The sequence below is a fragment of the Vipera ursinii genome, assembly GCF_947247035.1.
Source record: "Vipera ursinii genome assembly, chromosome: Z".
NCBI classification, from domain to species: Eukaryota; Metazoa; Chordata; class Lepidosauria; order Squamata; family Viperidae; genus Vipera; species Vipera ursinii.
In genome coordinates, this window is record NC_139517.1 from 18,098,841 (window position 1) to 18,116,681 (window position 17,841).

Sequence of the window (17,841 nt, forward strand, 5' to 3'; positions counted from 1 at the left end):
CAGGGGTCTTCAAACTTGGCCCTTTTATGACTTGTGGACTTCAACTCCCAGAATTCCTCAGCCAGCAAAGCTGGCTGAGGAATTCTGGGAGTTGAAGTCCACAAGTCATAAAAGGGCCAAGTTTGAAGACCCCTGCCCTAGAACGTGAGAACCGGCTTTGACTCCCGAGTTCCCAGGGAGGTAACAGTTTCCGAGGGCCGGGGGTACAAAGCAAATTATACCACCCCCACCCCCCCTCCATCGCGCCGGCGCAGACGGCTCCAGAGTCCCGATTTAAATCAGGTTCATATGCATACCACGGGCTCGTCGGCCAATAGTTGCGTAGTAAAGTCCCACCTCGGGTTACGTGCTACCGCGGAGGTACCCGCCCCTCTTACTCCGCCTCGCTCGGTCTTCTGGGTTAGGGAGGGGGGTGGGTTTATATCCCGGCGTGCACCGGGATTGGATTTTTTTTTATTAATTAAATAGAGGTGGCAGATCCTCAGATCCTTCTCCACGCCCCCCCTCCCCGACGCCCGTCTTTCCTTTTGATTTGGTCCTTCTGCTCCCTGCCACCCACCCACCCAACCCGCTTTCTTTTCCCGTCCCGGGATGTCCTCGCCTTCCCCTTCTTCTTCTTCTTCTTCCTTCCTGGGCCCGAGGTCGACGGATCGCCCTAAAGTGCCTCGAACTCGGGCGGCCACTTGGAGTCACGGGGAGACCCTGGATTTCCTCGCCTTGTGGGGCGAGGAATCCATCCAGGCGCAGCTCAACCGGTGCCACCGGAATGCCGACGTCTACCAGTGGATCTCGGAGCGCATGGCCGAGAAGGGCTATTTCCGCGACGAGGATCAATGCCGGACGAAAGGCAAAGACCTCAAGAAAAGTTACAAGCAAGCCAAGCTGCAAGACGGCGTCGCCCGACAGCGCTGCCGCTTCTTTCGCGAACTCGACGCCATCCTGGGCGGCGGCGGCGGAGGCAGCGCCCGTGGCGGCGGCGGGGACGGCGCTCCGTGGTGCCAGGTGGTCGTCAAGGAGGAAAGCGATCCGGAGCTCGATCCGGATCCGCAGCCCCCGGAGGACGAGTACGCCTGGACCCAGGCCTCCGTCACCGACGGCAGCGATCTGGAGCCGCCCGGCGAGCCTGCCGGCGTCCCCGCCTGTTCGTCGTCCTCTTCTCAAACGGCTGTCGGGGGCGTGATCTATGCGGAGCCCTCCATCCTCCACCGTCAGTTGGCCGCTGGCCTGATCAAGGAGGAGAAGAGCCCCCCACGTGAAGAGGCCGACCCCCGTGGGGGAGGCGAGGCAGCAGATGGGGCTTACCTCTACCCTGCTCAGGAAAAGTCTCCGGGGGAGATCCCGGGCAGATCCAGGGTGGTGGAGAAGCCTCTGCTCCAACAGGAGATCCCTGAACATCTGGACGCCCCCTGGAGAACCGGGCTAAAGCGAAGAGGTGAGTAGAAAAGGGAGCAGTACAATCCCGGGTATGGGGGAGAGGGAAATCCAGACCGGTTTATCCAGACATCAGAGAGTGAATGGATTTCAGGGTCAGCAACTCCTTCATCTCTGATCTCCTTAAAGGTAAAGGTAAAGGTTCCCCCGCACATGTGTGCCAGTCGTTTCCGACTCTAGGGGCCGGTGCTCATCTCCGTTTCAAAGCTGAAGAGCCAGCACTTCTCTGAGGACGTCTCCGTGGTCATGTGGCCGGCATGACTAGACGCCAAAGGCGCACGGAACGCTGTTACCTTCCCACCGTAGTGGTCCCTATTTTTCTACTTGCATTTTTACGTGCTTTCGAACTGCTAGGTTAGCAGAAGCTGGGATGATTAACAGGCGCTCACTCTGCTACACGGCACTCGGGATTCGACCCGCCAAACTACCGACCTTCTGATCGAATAGCTCAGTGTCCTAATCCACTGAGCCACGTCCCCTTGAGTTCAGTGGAACTGATTTCCCCCTGGATGTGAGCTTAGAATTGGAACCCACTAACCTCAATTTCCTGATCTGCTCAGATTCGTATCTCTAATTTCCAACAAGTGCTGCTGGTTTGCTGGGTTTCCCAGTTAAAATTTTCAGATGCTCACTGTTGGAGATAAGCAAGCGAATTGCTGTTTAAAAGCCTGATTGAACTGTTTCACCATTACTTTTGTCATGTTTGGGCTAGAATGCTAACAATGTCTTCTCTTGGGTCTGATTTGTAGTTGACTGAATGGCCAAATAGTTTGATGCTTTATTCCCCTTAGGGGATGCGGTGGCTCAGTGGGTTAAAACGCTGATCTTGTCGATCAGAAGGTCAGCAGTTTGGTGGGTCGAATCCCAAGTGCCGCGTAGCAGAGTGAGCGCCTGTTACTTGTCCCAGCTTCTGCCAACCTAGCAGTTCGAAAGCACGTAAAAATGCAAGTAGGAAAATAGGGACCACTACGGTGGGAAGGTAACAGCGTTCCGTGCGCCTTTGGCGTCTAGTCATGCCGGCCACATGACCATGGAGACGTCCTCAGACAAGCGCTGGCTCTTCGGCTTTGAAACGGAGATGAGCACCGGCCCCTAGAGTTGGAAACGACTGGCACGCATGTGCGGGCGAACCTTTACCTTTTATTCCCCTTAAGGGAGGTCTTCACGCAGAAAACCCGGTCTCCACGCAGAAAACCCTGCCTACACCATTTCAGATAAATGGCTATCCAGTCTCTTCTTAAAAACCTCCAGTGTTGGAGCAACTTCTAGAGCCAAGTTGTTCCACTGATTAATTGTTCTAACTGTCAGGAAATTTCTCCTTAGCTCTAGGTTGCTTCTCTCCTTGATTAGTTTCCATCCGTTGCTTCTTGTCCTGCCTTCGGGGCGCTTTGGAGAATAGCTTGACTCCCTCTTCTTTGTGGCAGCCCCTGAGATACTGGAACACTGCTACGTCCTTCTCTTCATTAAACTAGACATCCCCAATTCCTGCAACCTTTACATTTGTTGTACATTGAATTTTAATGTGCCATGTTTAACATTTTATGGTGGCATGTTGGGACCGACAGGAAAGGATAATAGGAACTGATACAGGTAGTCCTTGACTTAACAACAGTTCACTTAGTGACCTTTCGAAGTTACAACGGCACTGGAAAAGTGATTTATGACCATCTTTCACACTTACGACCGATACGCCATCCCCATGTGATCACATGATCAAAATTCAGGCACGTGGCAACTGGCTCATACTTAGGACGGTTGCAGTGTTCCCGGGGTCATGTGATCGCCTTTCGCAACCTTCTAACAAGCAAAGTCAGTGGGGAAACCTGATTCACGTAACATCCCTGTTGCTAATTTAACAACTGCAGTGGTTCACTTAACAAACGTGACAAGAAAAGTCATAAAATGGGACAAAACCTGCTTAACAAATTTCTCACTTAGCCAGATGAATTTTGGGCTCAATTGTGGTCGTAAGTCGAGGACTACCTGTCCTTAAATTCAGTGTCCTTTTCCTATTGCTTTTTTCCAACAATACTCCCTCCTGTATTGTGGGTTTTGTTTTTGCTTTTTTGCCCCAGACATTTAATATTCACTGTATTATATGGGTTTTAGGGATATTTTTTTTTCTCTTTTGATGTTTCTTCATCAGAGTTCCTTGTGGATGTTACGGATCTCCCCTCTTGATTCTTTGAATCTCACTTTGTCTATGTGAATCAGGGGTGTCAAACTCAATTTCATTGAGGGCCGCATCAGCATTGCGGTTGCCCTCAGGGGGCCGGGTGGGTGTGGCCTGGGTGGGCGTGGCCTACTGGGTGGGCGTGGCTAGAGTGCGTATGGCCTACTGGGCGGGCATGGCCAGCTCTACATCGTTCGCATCAAGGGTGCCTATGGGGGCCTGGGCAGGAGTGGGACAGATCTGAGGGTCTCTGGCAGGAGGAGGGTCTCTGGGCCAGGGCCAAGGCAGTGGGGGCCGTTCCCTCACTGTTTCCAGGATGGCTTCGCGGGCCGCATGAAACCACTTCGCAGGCCGGATCTGGCCCCCGGGCCTTGTGTTTGACATGTCTGATGTGAATGATGAAAGAACATGCTGCTTTATTGGTGTGTGTATGTCAGAGGCTGGTTCTCCTGTCTGAAGAGCTCCCGTCTTCATAGCTTTGGTCTTCATCTCTGCAACTTGAGTAATATCATCTCATTCCTCCCTTCCACCAGCTTTTTCCAGGCCACGGAGTCTGCTGAGTACGCGCGAGAAGTTGGCTCAGCTCCGGAACAGGCGGAAGAGACCCTGGGATGACAAATTTGACGAGCTGGTGCGGGATATCCGGACACATTTCAGAGAGAGAGAAAAGATATTTCAAGGGCTGTGGGAAGAAGAGAAAGCCCAACGGGAGAAAGACCGGCAACTTTGGGGAGCTGAGATGGCTTGGATTCGGCAAATGTGGAACAAGAGCCAGAAGGAGAAGGGAGCAGGGGAAGAAGACAAGGAGATGAATGGGCCTGGGCACGTAAAGGAAGAGAATCGAAACAGAGATGTCTACAAAGACGCAAAAGAGGGATCTTGTAAAGAGAGCCGGGTTCAGGAACCTCTGCTGCTAAAGGTTGCCCATGCTTTAGAGCAGCCTTTCGTATCTCATTAGCTTAAATCTCTTCCTGTGGAGGTTATTTGGGGGGAGTGGGGTGGGGAAAGAGACTATGTATTTACCCCTAAATGTCTTATGAAGATTCTCGGTCATCCAGGTCGTAGTTATCCCAAAGATGCTTTTTCACGAGGCAACTGGACTTGTTTTTTCTTTGAAGACGTTTCGCTTCTCATCCAAGAAGCTTCTTTAGCTCTTGACTGGATGGTGGGGAATGGAAGGATTTATACTCCTTGCAGACAGCTGGCCGTTTGCATTCTTTTAGAGTCACTGAGGCCACTGGAGGCTTATCTGTGTCTTCAGGGTCACCTGAGTGGTGCAAATGGGTGTGGAGCCGCCTTGGAACTGCTGAAAGGACTGTGTTGTAGACTGGAGATAGATGATGTCGGGTCCCTCCCCCTCTGGAGAGAGGGCTGTTCAGTTTTGACCTAGATGGCCCCTTGGACCCCTCTTTCAAGCCAGCGGTCCTCTCTGTCCAAAATGTGGACTTTGCTGTCTTCGAAAGAGTGGCCTTTGTCCTTTAGATGCAGATCGGACTGCTGACTCTTGTCCTGATGGGTTTGTTCTCCCATGTTTTGCCATGCGTTCACAAAGTGGTTGTTTGTGCTCTGCTTGCTGCGTTGTACTGCATATACCACGTTGCTCAGTTTGTGTGGGGGTGTTCTATCCTTTGGGTGGACAAGCTTCTGCCTTAGTGTATTCGTGGGTTTGAAGTGTGCGTGTATGTTGTGTTGGTTGAAGATCCTCCTGAGCTGTTCCGATATTCCTGCAACGTATGGAATGACTACGTTGCTTCATTTATGGTTTTCTTTGTCTGTTACGGTCTGCTGGGTTTTTGGGGGGGGATTTGATGAATGCCCACTTGAGATCGCCACACGTTCTGAGGGCTTCCTTGATACATTTTATTCTTTTTCTTTCACATCTTTGCTGGTAGGCAGACCTTCAGCTCGGTGGTGTAGGGTTATAATAATAATAAGTTGGAAGGGACCTTGGAGGTCATCTGGTCCAACCCCCTGCTCAGGCAGGAAACCCTATACCATTTCAGACAAATGGCTGTCCAGTCTCTTCTTAAAAACTTCCAGTGTTGGAGCATTCACCACTTCTGGAGGCAGGTTGTTCCACTGGTTAATTGTTCTAACTGTCAGGAAGTTTCTCCTTAGTTCTAGGTTGCTTCTCTCCTTGACTAGTTTCTATCCATTGCTTCTTGTCCTGCCTTCAGGTGCTTTGGAGAATAGCTTGACTCCCTCTTCTTTGTGGCAGCCCCTGAGATACTGGAACACTGCTATCATGTCCCCCCTCGTCCTTCTCTTCATTAAACTAAACATACCCAATTCCAACAACTGTTCTTTATATGTTTTAGCCTCCAGTCCCCTGATCATCTTTGTTCTCTGCACTCTTTCTAGAGTCTCAACACCTTTTTTACATTGTGGTGACCAAAACTGGATGCAGTATTCCAGGTGTGGCCTTACCAAAGCATTGTAAAGTGGTATTAGTACTTCACTTGATCTTGATTCTATCCCTCTTGTTAATGCAGCCTAGCACTGTGTTGGCTTTTTTGGCAGCTGCAGCACACTGCTGGCTCATATTGAAGTGATTGTCTACTAGGGCTCCGAGATCCCTCTCACAGTTGCTACTATTGAGCAAGGTACCACCTATACTATACCTGTGCATTTGATTTTTCCTGCCTAAATGTAGATAATTGATAACTCCCATTTTGTGCTCCAGTGGGGTGGTGAGAATCAAAATGTAAAATATTGATCTGTGTGTGTGGGGGGGGGTGTTCTGTAAACTTCAGTGTTAAGGCTTCTGTCAGAATCCATTTATATCATATTCATAAATGTATGTTTAAAACAATATTCCATGGATCCCGAGGAGGAAGGAACGAATGAGGATTCAGCCTGCCTTAGGCATTTCAAAGATTCAGAGAAGCCTTTTGAACTGGGTGAACAAAAGGGAGGGCTAGGATAGGAGGCATCTGACTTGTGTCTCCTTTTGAAGGAAAAGAGCAATAACCATAAAATCCAAAGTTCCTTTTCCCACGAAAGGGATGACACGAGGTAAATGATGGGGGGCTGACCAAATGGGGTTAGGGAAGGGGGGTTGAACAGGGAACTCTTCATAAGGTTTCAATTTGTAGAACAATATTAGATCCTGTCTTGTATTCCCACAGCCAAGCATGTCCTAGTAAAGATTTCTTTTTGGACTAGAATTGGCTCCAAGAGTTTTGTCTTCCTAAGACGTGGTTTGGGGTGGGTCCTGACAGCTTCTGTCTTCCTTAATGTGTAGGAAGGGCAGACTATTTTCCTTAACATCTTCCCCGGCGAATTTGATGTATCTGTCCACAGAGTCGATGTGTTTGGTGAACGCTTCCAATTCCTGTGTTTTGATCTTGACCCAAGTATCATCCACGTAAGGGTGGAATTCCTTTGAAGGGGTTTAGGGCTTTGGTTTCTACCTTTTCCATGTAGAGATTGGCCGCAATGGGAGACACAGGTGAACCCATGGCGCAGCTGTGTTTCTGTCTGTAGAAACCCTACTTATTTATCCCTACTTTATTATTTTTTATAAACTCAAGAATATATATAACTTTCTTTCTCCTGTTTTTTTCCCACGACAACCCTGTGAGGTAGGTTGGACTGAGTGTGTGTGTGTGTGTGTGCTTGGATTCTGTATCCTGGCATTCAAGCCAAATTAATGGCTTTTATGGCACAATCTCACACTCTCTCACCCTTCCATAGTAACCCTTACGGCAGGATTAACTTCTCTCTAAAAATTATTTTAGCCTTCAACTCCTTGGCAGTTTTAAGCTAGCCTGCTACAGTTGTGTTTCTCAACCTTTAGGCTTAACGGGCTGATCAATCAGTGAACATCTTTGCATAGATTTGAAAATGAACGGGATAGCACAGGTAGTTCTCGATTTATAACAGTTCATTTAGCAATTGTTAAAAGTTACAACACCGGGCAGTTGTTCAGTGAGCCTCTCCCCATTTTACAGCTTCTTTTTTTGCCATAGTTGTTAAGTGAAACATGCCCTCATTAAGCAAATTCAGCCTCCCCCATGGACTGCGTGTCAGAAGCCAACTGGGAAGGTCACACATGGTGATCGCGTGACCTTGGGATGCTGCGACCATTCTAAATATGTACTGGGTGCCAAGCAGCTGAATTTTGATCATGTGACCTTGGGGATGCTTGTAAGCCTGAAGACGGGTTGCAAGTGATAAGGAAGTGCAGAGTACCTCTTGAGCTAACAAGAGCTTGCACAGAAAAAGAGGATATTGAGAGTAGTCTGGTTTACGCAGCAACCACACAGATACACTGAGGTGTGTAAAAGGGTTTTACTTGTGGAATAATACAATAGCACAGTCCAAGAAAAAATCAGTCCAGGTCATACACGAGTAAAGAGATGATAGCAAATAACAATAGTCCAAGGATTATCCAATACAGAGTCTTCTTACCAGTCCGTAAGTCAAAACACAGTTCTTCAGGTTTAGCAAACAGTAGCAAACCCACAAACCACAATAATCAGCAAGTAACAGCAAACGTAACAGAGAGAATAACAGAGAAAGAAGTTATGTCTCTAGCTCCCTCTTATGGCCATTGGAAAAACAGCGTTGGCCAATCATCACACATTTAAAGTGATACAATACAGTTTCTATTACAACAATACAATCATAGTTTATATATATTGCCAACCCAACCAGTTAGGCCATAGTCATCTACCTAACAGCAAGTCCCTTCTTTTTCCGTGCCATTGTAACATGGGACAGTCGCTAATGAATAGTTGTAAGTAGAGGACTACCTGAATGCCAAAAAGCTGAATATTCTGATCTTTTCCTCTCGATCAGAGTGGATGAGTGGGTAGGGAAACGGTGGATCTCCAGATGGGACAGTAATGGATCTCCTCTTGGCCCTGACTATTGACCGGGGCTAACAAGAGTCCAGCAACTTTTTGAAGCTATAGCTTCCTTCCCTGAAACTTGCTGTTCCCTCCTGTTTTCTGGAAAAGGTTGCTAAATATCCATTATTATTTGAAGAGGACGCTGGGATGTACCAAAACAGATCTCAATAGGTATAGGGTAAATTCTTCTTTCCCCTGCAACCTGACACTTCCCTCTTTCTCCTCAGTCCTGGCTGGAATCTCATGGTCGTAAATTCGGACACTTTATAGGTGGCAAGTGGCTGCAACCAGAGGGACGAGAGACCAGCACACTCAAGAATCCTACCACAGGTAAAGATGGCGAATGAACAAGGGAGGGTGACTTGTGGGTGGCTTCGTATATTCTGCATTTCTGCTGGCTAGCGAATTCGGGGAATTGAAATCCACCTCATTTAAATTGGCTAAGCTTGAGAAACGGCGGTCTAGTGTTTTATATGCTTCTGCTCCGAAAACTCAATTTCTCCGAGGCTTGAAAAGTAAGTTCTCTGTGTTGCTTATAATGCCATGAAATTGTTGATAAATTGGGGCTAAAGAGATGCCGTAGGCCATTCACGTGGCCTTTACTTTCTTCCAAGTCCCAAAATGGCAGTGATTGCTGCTAATTTCTCCCTCCCCTTCACAGAAAAGGCGGACGCTATTCCTTAAAACGATAGGAAATCCTGCTTTCCAAAATTGCTAAGAAAATTTCTGAACCTTTCAATCAATCCGTGGTGGCGCAGGGGTTAGAATGCAGTCTTGCAGGCTGACTCTGCCCACTGCCAGGAGTTCAATCCTGACCGGCTCAAGGTTGACTCAGCCTTCCATCCTTCCCAGGTCGGTAAAATGAGGACCCAGATCGTTGGGGGCCATAGGCTGACTCTGTAAACTGCTCAGAGAGGGATGTAAAGTACTGTGAAGTAGTATATAAATGCTAAGTGCTATTGTTATTTCAGGGTAGACTTTGCAGGAGGGGAAAAAAAACACCTTTTTCCCCACCCTCTCCTTTAGGGGAACCACTGGCCACCACAATCCAAGGCAAGCAAGAAGATGTGAACAAAGCTGTTCGTGTTGCTAAAGTAGCCTATGAAAGTTGGAGCCTAATTCCCAGCCATGTTCGAGCCCGACACCTTTACAAGTAAGTGGCGGTCACAAGAGGGTAATCTTGGCGACTTACAGATGGTCCTCTACTTACGACCACAATTGCGCCCCCAACGTTCTGCTGCTAAGCGAGGCAGCTGTTTAGCTTTCTTCTCTTTTTATTGGTTTATAATATAAAACACAAAAATACAAAAGCAAATAGGAAAAATAGGGGAGGGAAAAGGGAAAAGAAGAGTGAGGAAAAGAAGAGAGAAAAGAAAAAAAGAGGCATTGACTTCCGACTCCCTTTGGTGCGATAGAATAAGACAGTAACATCAAACCTCAACTTTTTACTTTTACATAACAGCATAAACTGAAGGGACGCAGTGGCTCACTGGGTTAGGACGCTGAGCTTGTCGATCAGAAGGTCGGCAGTTTGGCGGGTCGAATCCCGAGTGCCGCGTAGCAGAGTGAGCGCCTGTTACTCATCCCAGCTTCTGCCAACCTAGCAGTTCGAAAGCACATAAAAATGCAAGTAGAAAAATAGGGACCACTACGGTGGGAAGGTAACAGCGTTCCTTGCGCCTTTGGCGTCTAGTCATGCCGGCCACATGACCACGGAAACGTCCTCGGACAAGCGCTGGCTCTTCAGCTTTGAAACGGAGATTATTTATTTATTTATTTATTTAGTTATATTTATATACCGCCCTATTCCCTGAGGACTCAGGGCGGTTTACAGGGAATTAAAAATCCAAAATACAAAAATTAAGAACAAATTAAAAAGTATTAAATTAACCCTGTAGTCAGTTAAAAAACCCCAAATTAAAAATTCTTCCTCAGTCTGGGCCCGAGAGCTGAAAAAGCCAGGTCTTCAGGCCCCGGCGGAATGATCGGAGGTCGGGGGCAGTCCTCAGCTCCACCGGCAGCTGGTTCCAGAGGGCAGGCGCTCCCACTGAGAAGGCCCTATCCCTGGGTGTCACCCGCCGGCAATCTCTCACCGGCGGAACCCTGAGCAGACCCTCCCTGTGGGAGCGCACTGGGCGAAGGGCGTTTGATGCCGGCAGCAAGTGTTCCCTCAAATATCCCGGACCCAGGCCATGTAGGGCTTTATAGGTGATAACCAGCACCTTGAATTTCACCCGGAGGGCAACCGGAAGCCAATGCAGCTCGCGGAGTAGAGGTGTTACATGGGAGTATCGGGAAACCCCCATTACAACTCGCGCGGCCTCATTCTGCACCAGTTGAAGCCTCCGAGTGGTCTTCAAGGGCAGCCCCATGTAGAGAGCGTTACAGTAGTCCAAACGGGAGGTCACAAGCGCATGAGTGACTGTGCGTAGGGCATCTCGGTCCAGATAGGGACGCAACTGGCGCACCAGGCGAACCTGTGCAAAAGCCCCCCTGGTCACGGCTCCTATGTGATCTTCAAAATTGAGCCGTGAATCCAGGAGGACGCCCAAGTTGCGAGCCCTATCAACAGGGGGTAACACCTCACCCCCCATCATTAGAGGTGGAATAACATGGTTAACCCGGGACGCCGATACGCACAGCCACTCGGTCTTGGCGGGATTGAGACGAAGCCTGTTTCTCCCCTTCCAGACCCGAACCGCCTCCAGGCACCGGGACATCACTAATGCTGGGAAAGGTTGAGGGCAATAGAAGAAGGGGATGACAGAGAATGAGGTGGCTGGATGGAGTCACTGAAGCAGTAGGCGTGAGCTTAAATGGACTCCAGAAGATGGTAGAGGACAGGAAGGCCTGGAGGAACGTTGTCCATAGGGTCGCGATGGGTCGGACACGACTTTGCAGCTAACAACAACAACAAAGTAGCCCTGTCGAGGTCTGCTGTTCCTTTGAACGGTTGTAAACAGCTTGTCGTAAGTCGAGGACCGCCTGTAGAAGAGTTGGTTTCTTTCTTAATGTACTATAGCCTACTCCTCTCAGCTGGAAGTGCAGCGTGCAGCCGTTCAGTCCAGCTGTGCTTTCTCTGAAGTTGCCTCTTCCCACAGTGTCGCCAGGACCATCCAGAAACATCAGCGGCTACTCAGCCTTCTGGAGAGTCTCGACAGTGGAAACCTAATCCGGGAAAGCCAAGAAGCTGATCTCCCTTTGGTTGTCCGGCACTTCTACCACTATGCAGGATGGGCCCAGCTGATGGAGGAACAGATGGCCAACTGGCAACCACTTGGTAAGCTGGAAAGACTGGAATCTTAGCCCGGAAAAAGCACCCATGCTCCTCTTTATTCAGGTTTCCCTAGCGCAGGGGTAGGCAACCTCGGCTCTTTTATGACTCATGGACTTTAACTCCCAGAATTCCTGAGTCAGCTGACTCAGGAATTCTGGGAGTTGAAGTCCATGAGTCATAAAAGAGCGGAGGTTGCCTACCCCTGCCCTAGCGTGAAGTTTATCTGCCCCCCCCTCTAAGCACTGTCCACCAGACCAGGGATCTGATTGGGGAATTCTGGGAGTTGAAATCCACAAGTCTTTAAAATCGCCATTGGAGACCGCCGCCCTAAAGGAGTGTGAAAATGGTTGAAACGTTCCCTTTTGCGTTCCGTGTAGTTGTTTGTTACGAGTTCACAGCAAGTTGTTTCGATCTCCTGAAAAGGGCCTGAAGCTTGTAATGACCTGCTGACGCTTGAAAGACCACCAGAATAATCATAATAGGAACAGGGCACATTGGGAGCTTGAAATGACTTGAGCCTGACGGTTCGGTGTGCCCTTGTCATGCACGATAATGCAGCAGTGGCCGAAGAAAGGAAGGGCTTGCTTGCAAAGATTGCAACGCTTCTGAAATTAAGGATTGGGTTGTATATAACAGGGCTTTTCAACCTTTTCACCTGTTGTACCGCTTTTAGGATATGGCAACATGCGAGTACCACCAGTCGCCTAGCAAGGTGTCAAAAACTTGCTGACACACCCCCCCAAAAGGAAAAAAGTGATGAAGTTCAGGTAGTCCTCGACTTACAACAGTTCCAGCTGATCGGCGCTTCTTCTGGGCTCAGCACCGAGCTCTAGCTGGAGCCTGGTTCTAATCCTGGTGCTTTCACTGAGCCCTGACAGCCCTTCAGCTCCAGCCGTCTCTCGCTCAGGCTTGTGTGGTGCTGCCACTGGTTCAGCTCATTCCCTCCCCCCGCTACCATTTTTCTAGGATGGTCACGTACCACCTGCCAGGGGCCAATGTACCACAGGTGGTACCCGTACCACTGGTTGAAAAGCCCTGGTATATAAAATGTCTGTACAGAAAGAGGCTTTTTTTTGCATCTAACTCTCTTCCTTTTGCTTTTGTGGTATGTGAGGGGGAAGTTGGCGACACTGAATGAAAGTTACTTAGATATTGCTATTGGGTGGGGAGAAATGGGTGACCTTACCGTAGTCTCTGCCGGTCTTTGTGCTATCCCATGCTTTCTATCAGGATGAGTACTTCCAAAAATTCTGGCAGCTTCTTAGACTAATCCTTCATCATCAGTCATTTTATCTTAAGTTTTGTCAGTAAAAAAATAATAATAGAGAAATGCCCTTGAAATTCTTCAGCAAAAATTAGCAAGGAAAAAGAGGAGAAAATGGTTAAACATAGTAATTTATTTGGGTATGCCTATGCATTGTAATGGAATTGCCTAGGAATATTAATAACTCTTTCCATGTGATTAAAGGCTAATGGGGTCATGCAATACACACACACACAGAGACACACACACACACACATTAATCCTTAGTGATTAGATTTGGGGTCACAGGCAAAAGTATGTGTATTGTCCAGCAGTAAACCGCTTTGTTTAATTACATTTGCTTTTTGCATCGTTTTTATTCTTTTATTTTTTGTACTGTAAAGGCTGCAACATTTTTCGGGTACATTTGACTGATCTTTTTGCTCTTGAATATGGATGATGCGCTTTGGGTTAAGCGGTTGATGGTTGTCACAAGGAAGATGTGAAGGATGAATTATTACGTCACTTTATTGTACGATATTGTTACCAATCTAGTCTCGGGAGTAGTTATAAATGTATAAATGTATGTAATAAATGATTGAAAACTTTTTAAAATTTCAAAAAAAAAAGAAGCCAACTCCCTGAATCCCGCAAGATTTGCATTCTACAAACTACAGTGTGCTATAATAACGTAGGTCCAGCTAGGAGTCACCACCCTATTATAAAGCACCTGCCAGCTAGGGACTGTACGGGGTTCTTCTTTAAGAAAAAACACCTCTAAAAAGTTTTAATCTTGGACTGCAGCCCTTCCTGTACAGATCCCAAAGTGCAGAACAGAGGGAATTTGGCACATTTTGGATCCCCCTAAAGCAGGGGGCTTTTCAACCTTTTCACCCATTGTGCCACTTTTAGGATATGGCAACATCCGAGTACCACCAGTCGCCTAGCAAGGTGTCAAAAACTTGATGACCCCCCAAAAAGGAAAAAAGTGATGAAGTACAGGTAGTCCTCGACTTACAACAGTTTGCTTAGTGACTGTTCAAAGTTACAATGGCACTGAAAAAAGTGCCCCCCCAAGCCACAGCCGAGCAAGACACCTGCCTGCCCGCCCAACAGCGTTCTTCCTCCTGTCCGAGGTTTTCATTGTTGTGAGCATTTCTGTTGAGGGTTGCCATAATAGAGATGGGAGGGACCTTTGAGGTCTTCTAGTCCAACCCCCTTCTCAGGCTTATGGGGTGCTGCCATTCCCCTTCCTTGCTACCACTTTTCTAGGATGGTCGCGTACCAACTGCCAGGTACCAATGTATCACAGGTGGTACCCGTACCACTGGTTGAAAAGCTCTGCCCTAAAGAGGATTGCTGTAGATACTGAATGCAGCCATGGAAACAGTTTCTGATGAAACTTGTGTCTCTCTCTAGGTATAGTTGCTATTCTTACTCCTCAAAGCTTTCCTCTGCTGACGCTGACGTGGAAGTTGTGCTCGGCCCTGGCCGTGGGTATGTAAAAATGGTTCCAACTCACCCAAGTGAGTCTTTTTTTTTTTAATTGAAAAGTTTTACAGTACATTTTATTTATAACAAAACAAAACAAAACCCCTCCCAACCCCCTCCCCTCTTCCCAACCCTCCCCAACACCTCCCTCCCTCCCCCTCCCCGACTTCCCAGAGCTAAATACAAGGTATAGTGAGTCTTGAGATCCACCCAGACGCAGAAGTCACTGAGCGTCTCACGGGGTTAATCTGAGAGTAAAATTATGCAGAGAAAGTTGAGCCCTGTCATTGCTTCTTCGGAAGAAAGTTGGGTTAGCAGTATAGGTAAAATATATCTGTTTTTATTATTTTTATTAAGAAAATTTATATGGCTGCCCAACTCCCTCACGGTGGGTTACAGAACTACAATCCCCAAATGAAAACCCAATGAACTCTTCCCCTCCCCCCACCCCATGACAACAGTCAAACAAACCCCTGGATAGGCTTCGTATTGCCTTGGGGACCCCAGGCCCACTGCAAAACCGTGTCTTCAGGGCCTTTTAAAAGGGTCGCAAGGTGAGGGCCAATCTTGCCTCCACAGGGATGATGTTCCACAGGGAGGGAGCCACCACCGAGAAGGCCCTTCTTCTTGGTCCCACTAGTTGGACCTCCTTAAGAGAGGGGACCTGTAACATATCTTGATTCCCTGCTGTGCTTTTCAAGGAAATACTGTAACCTGGAGTTGAGAGTCAGTTTCGTGTAGAGGTTAAAAGCATCGGGCCAGAAACCAGACGTTTGTGAGGTCAAATCTTGCCTTGGACACAAAGCCAGCTGGATGACGTTAGGTCACTTACTCTTTCTCAGACTTGAGAAGAAGGCAGTGACAAACTGAAGACATATTGCCAAGAAAATTGCATGGACTTCTTACACTGAATTCTTGACTCAGGCACCATCACCAACAAACTGGAATTATAAACTGGGTACTTTGAATAGTATATGTTGTGTAGATCAGGGGTCTCTAACCCCGGGCCGCAGCATGCCAGCAACCGGTCCGCACAAACAAGCAAAGCCCCATCTGTGGGACGCAGGCAGCACACAAAACCACACACCCTCCGGTCTGCGGAAAAACCTGTCTCCACGGAACCGATCCCTGGTACCCAAAAGGTTGGAGACCTCTGGGGTACATATAAAAACTCACAAAATCTAATTTTTTATTTGTTATTCATCTGTCCCTGGCTTATCGTACCTGATATACGTGGCTAATACCGGTCTTCTGAGCTAGGTGTCACCTTGATAAGAATGCTCTTCATGGGTTATTAAGAGCCAAGGAACTTTCTTCCATCTTCTTTTTCAGTTCATTCTCCACCTACCCAAGACTGAACTTTGAGACGGAAAAAAGAAGTCTGGTTCCATGTTTTGCCTGCCTCAACTGTCTTTTTCAAATTGTCCTTATTTACAAGAAAATACTTTCTTGTCTTGATTCTGCTGACCCAGTACCAGTTATAATCACAAGCTGAGCACGCTACAGCTTCAGTTGTTTGTGAAAACCCAAAGTCCATTTTTGTGAGAACTTCTGGTGTAATATTTTAAGAAGGAAGCCTAGATAGCTTAGGGGCCTTACCAAGTCTAAATCTGGCGCCTCACAATTTCTGTCTTCTGTCATGAAAAAAATGGAACTCGTTGACTCCCCCTTTGTCGTCTTCGGCTTTTCCCCGCCTAACGTCCTTGAGTTTTCCCCAAGTGACTGGGAATACAGGCAGTCCTCAACTTACGACCACAGTTGAGCTCAAAATATATCTTGCTAAGTGAGACATTTGCTAAGTGAGTTTGGCCCCATTTCTTGCCACAGTTGATCGGTGAATCGTAGTAGTTCTTAAGTTAGTAACGTGGTTACTAAGTGAATCTGGTTTTCGGGAGGTCTCAAAAGGGGATCACGTGACTCTTGAGACACTGCAGCCGTCGTAAATATGAGTGGGTTGCCAGCTGTCTGAATTTTCATGATATGGCCATGGGGATGCTGCAACAGTCGTGTGAAAACTGGCCCTAAGACATTTCTTACAGTGACGTTGTAAAACGGGATGGTCACTAAACGAACTGTTGTAAGTCAAGGCCTTCCTGTGATATATATATATGTATAAATTACTAACAAAGAATTAAGGGAGGCTGAGATGCATTTCTGACTCATTAGTCTTCATCAGTCAGTCATACCCTTCTGAGATTTGAACCTGGGCTGATTGCACATTAGGCAGTGTTTTTACCTCTTGAGCCACAGGTTCTCTCGCTTTGTTAGCTTTGTTAGCTCTAATAGTTAACATATGACACACACACACACACACACACACACACACACACACACACACATATATATATATATATATATATATATATATATATATATATATATATATACATACATACATACATACATACATACATACATATATATATATATATATATATATATATATATATATATATATATATTTCTCTAGCTTTTTTTTAAACCTGCCTTTTCTCTTTTCCATCCCTAACTCTCCATTGCATGCTTTGCCAACAGGAAACACGGCGATCTTAAAGCCAGCCAGCAATACCGGGTTGGCTGCCCTGTTCTTGGCCGAGGCCTGTGCCCAAGCTGGGCTCCCCCCAGGAGTCTTCAATGTCGTCACTGGCAATCAGGGGCTGGGAGAAGCCTTGGCACTCGACCCAGGCATTGACAAAGTGGCCTTTGCTGGAACTGCCAAGGTAAAGCCCATCTCTTCTCCATCCAGGCACTTAGGAAGAGGCTCAGAAGGGAAAATCAGGGGGTTTTGTGTGTTTTTTTGCCAGTCTTGAGGGTAACATATTTGGTATGTAGGCTAAGCCCACAGGTGCTTTTTTTCAGGAAGTAACTGGACTTTCTTGTTTTTTCTTTGAAGACGTTTCACCTCTCATGCAAGAAGCTTCTTCAACTCCATCTGGGATGGTGGGCAATGGAAGGATTTATACTCCTTGCAGACAGCTGGTCATTTGCCTTCTTTTAGAGAGTCGTTGAGGCCACCTGGAACTTTGTTGGTTCGTCCTTAGGGTCACCTCAGTAGTGCAAATGGGTGTGGAGCCTTCTTGGAATACTTATTTATAATGGTGGTTTTCTCCAGTTTGGATGGCCTCCAATTATATACGGGCTTCAGCTCCCTAAATTCTCAGTAGTGAGGTGGCTATGTTGGCTAGAGTAATCTGGGACCTGAAGTTCATTTACCAGAAAATGCTCAGGTTAGGGAAGGCTGAGCAACAAAATAGAAAAAAGGTTTTGTATAGATGCATTTTTCACTGTATAAGGCAGACATGTGAAACTCGCAACGTCACACGATTGGAGTTTTTTTTTCCCATTGCCAGCAATGGGGTGAGCACGGTTT

At 47.3% G+C, this 17,841-nt stretch overlaps 1 protein-coding gene across 6 annotated transcripts in view; it reads left to right on the forward strand.

The window, feature by feature from the left end:
* The first annotated feature begins 532 nt into the window (after positions 1-532).
* ALDH16A1 (aldehyde dehydrogenase 16 family member A1) overlaps positions 533-17,841 on the forward strand; it is a 56,449-nt gene continuing 39,140 nt past the window's right edge. For 5 of the 6 annotated variants that reach the window (XR_014494118.1, XR_014494119.1, XM_083376539.1 and 2 more), the window contains exons 1-7: positions 533-1,432; positions 4,138-4,523; positions 8,688-8,790; positions 9,487-9,613; positions 11,562-11,740; positions 14,400-14,477; positions 17,007-17,191. Coding sequence is in view for 4 of the 6 variants with exons in the window: in XM_083376539.1 (XP_083232665.1) it covers positions 592-1,432; positions 4,138-4,523; positions 8,688-8,790; positions 9,487-9,613; positions 11,562-11,740; positions 14,400-14,477; positions 17,007-17,191 (1,899 nt within the window). In the remaining 2 variants the exon portion in view is untranslated. The remainder of the gene's footprint in view (positions 1,433-4,137; positions 4,524-8,687; positions 8,791-9,486; positions 9,614-11,561; positions 11,741-14,399; positions 14,478-17,006; positions 17,192-17,841) is intronic. The other variant, XM_083376540.1, reaches the window with a different exon arrangement.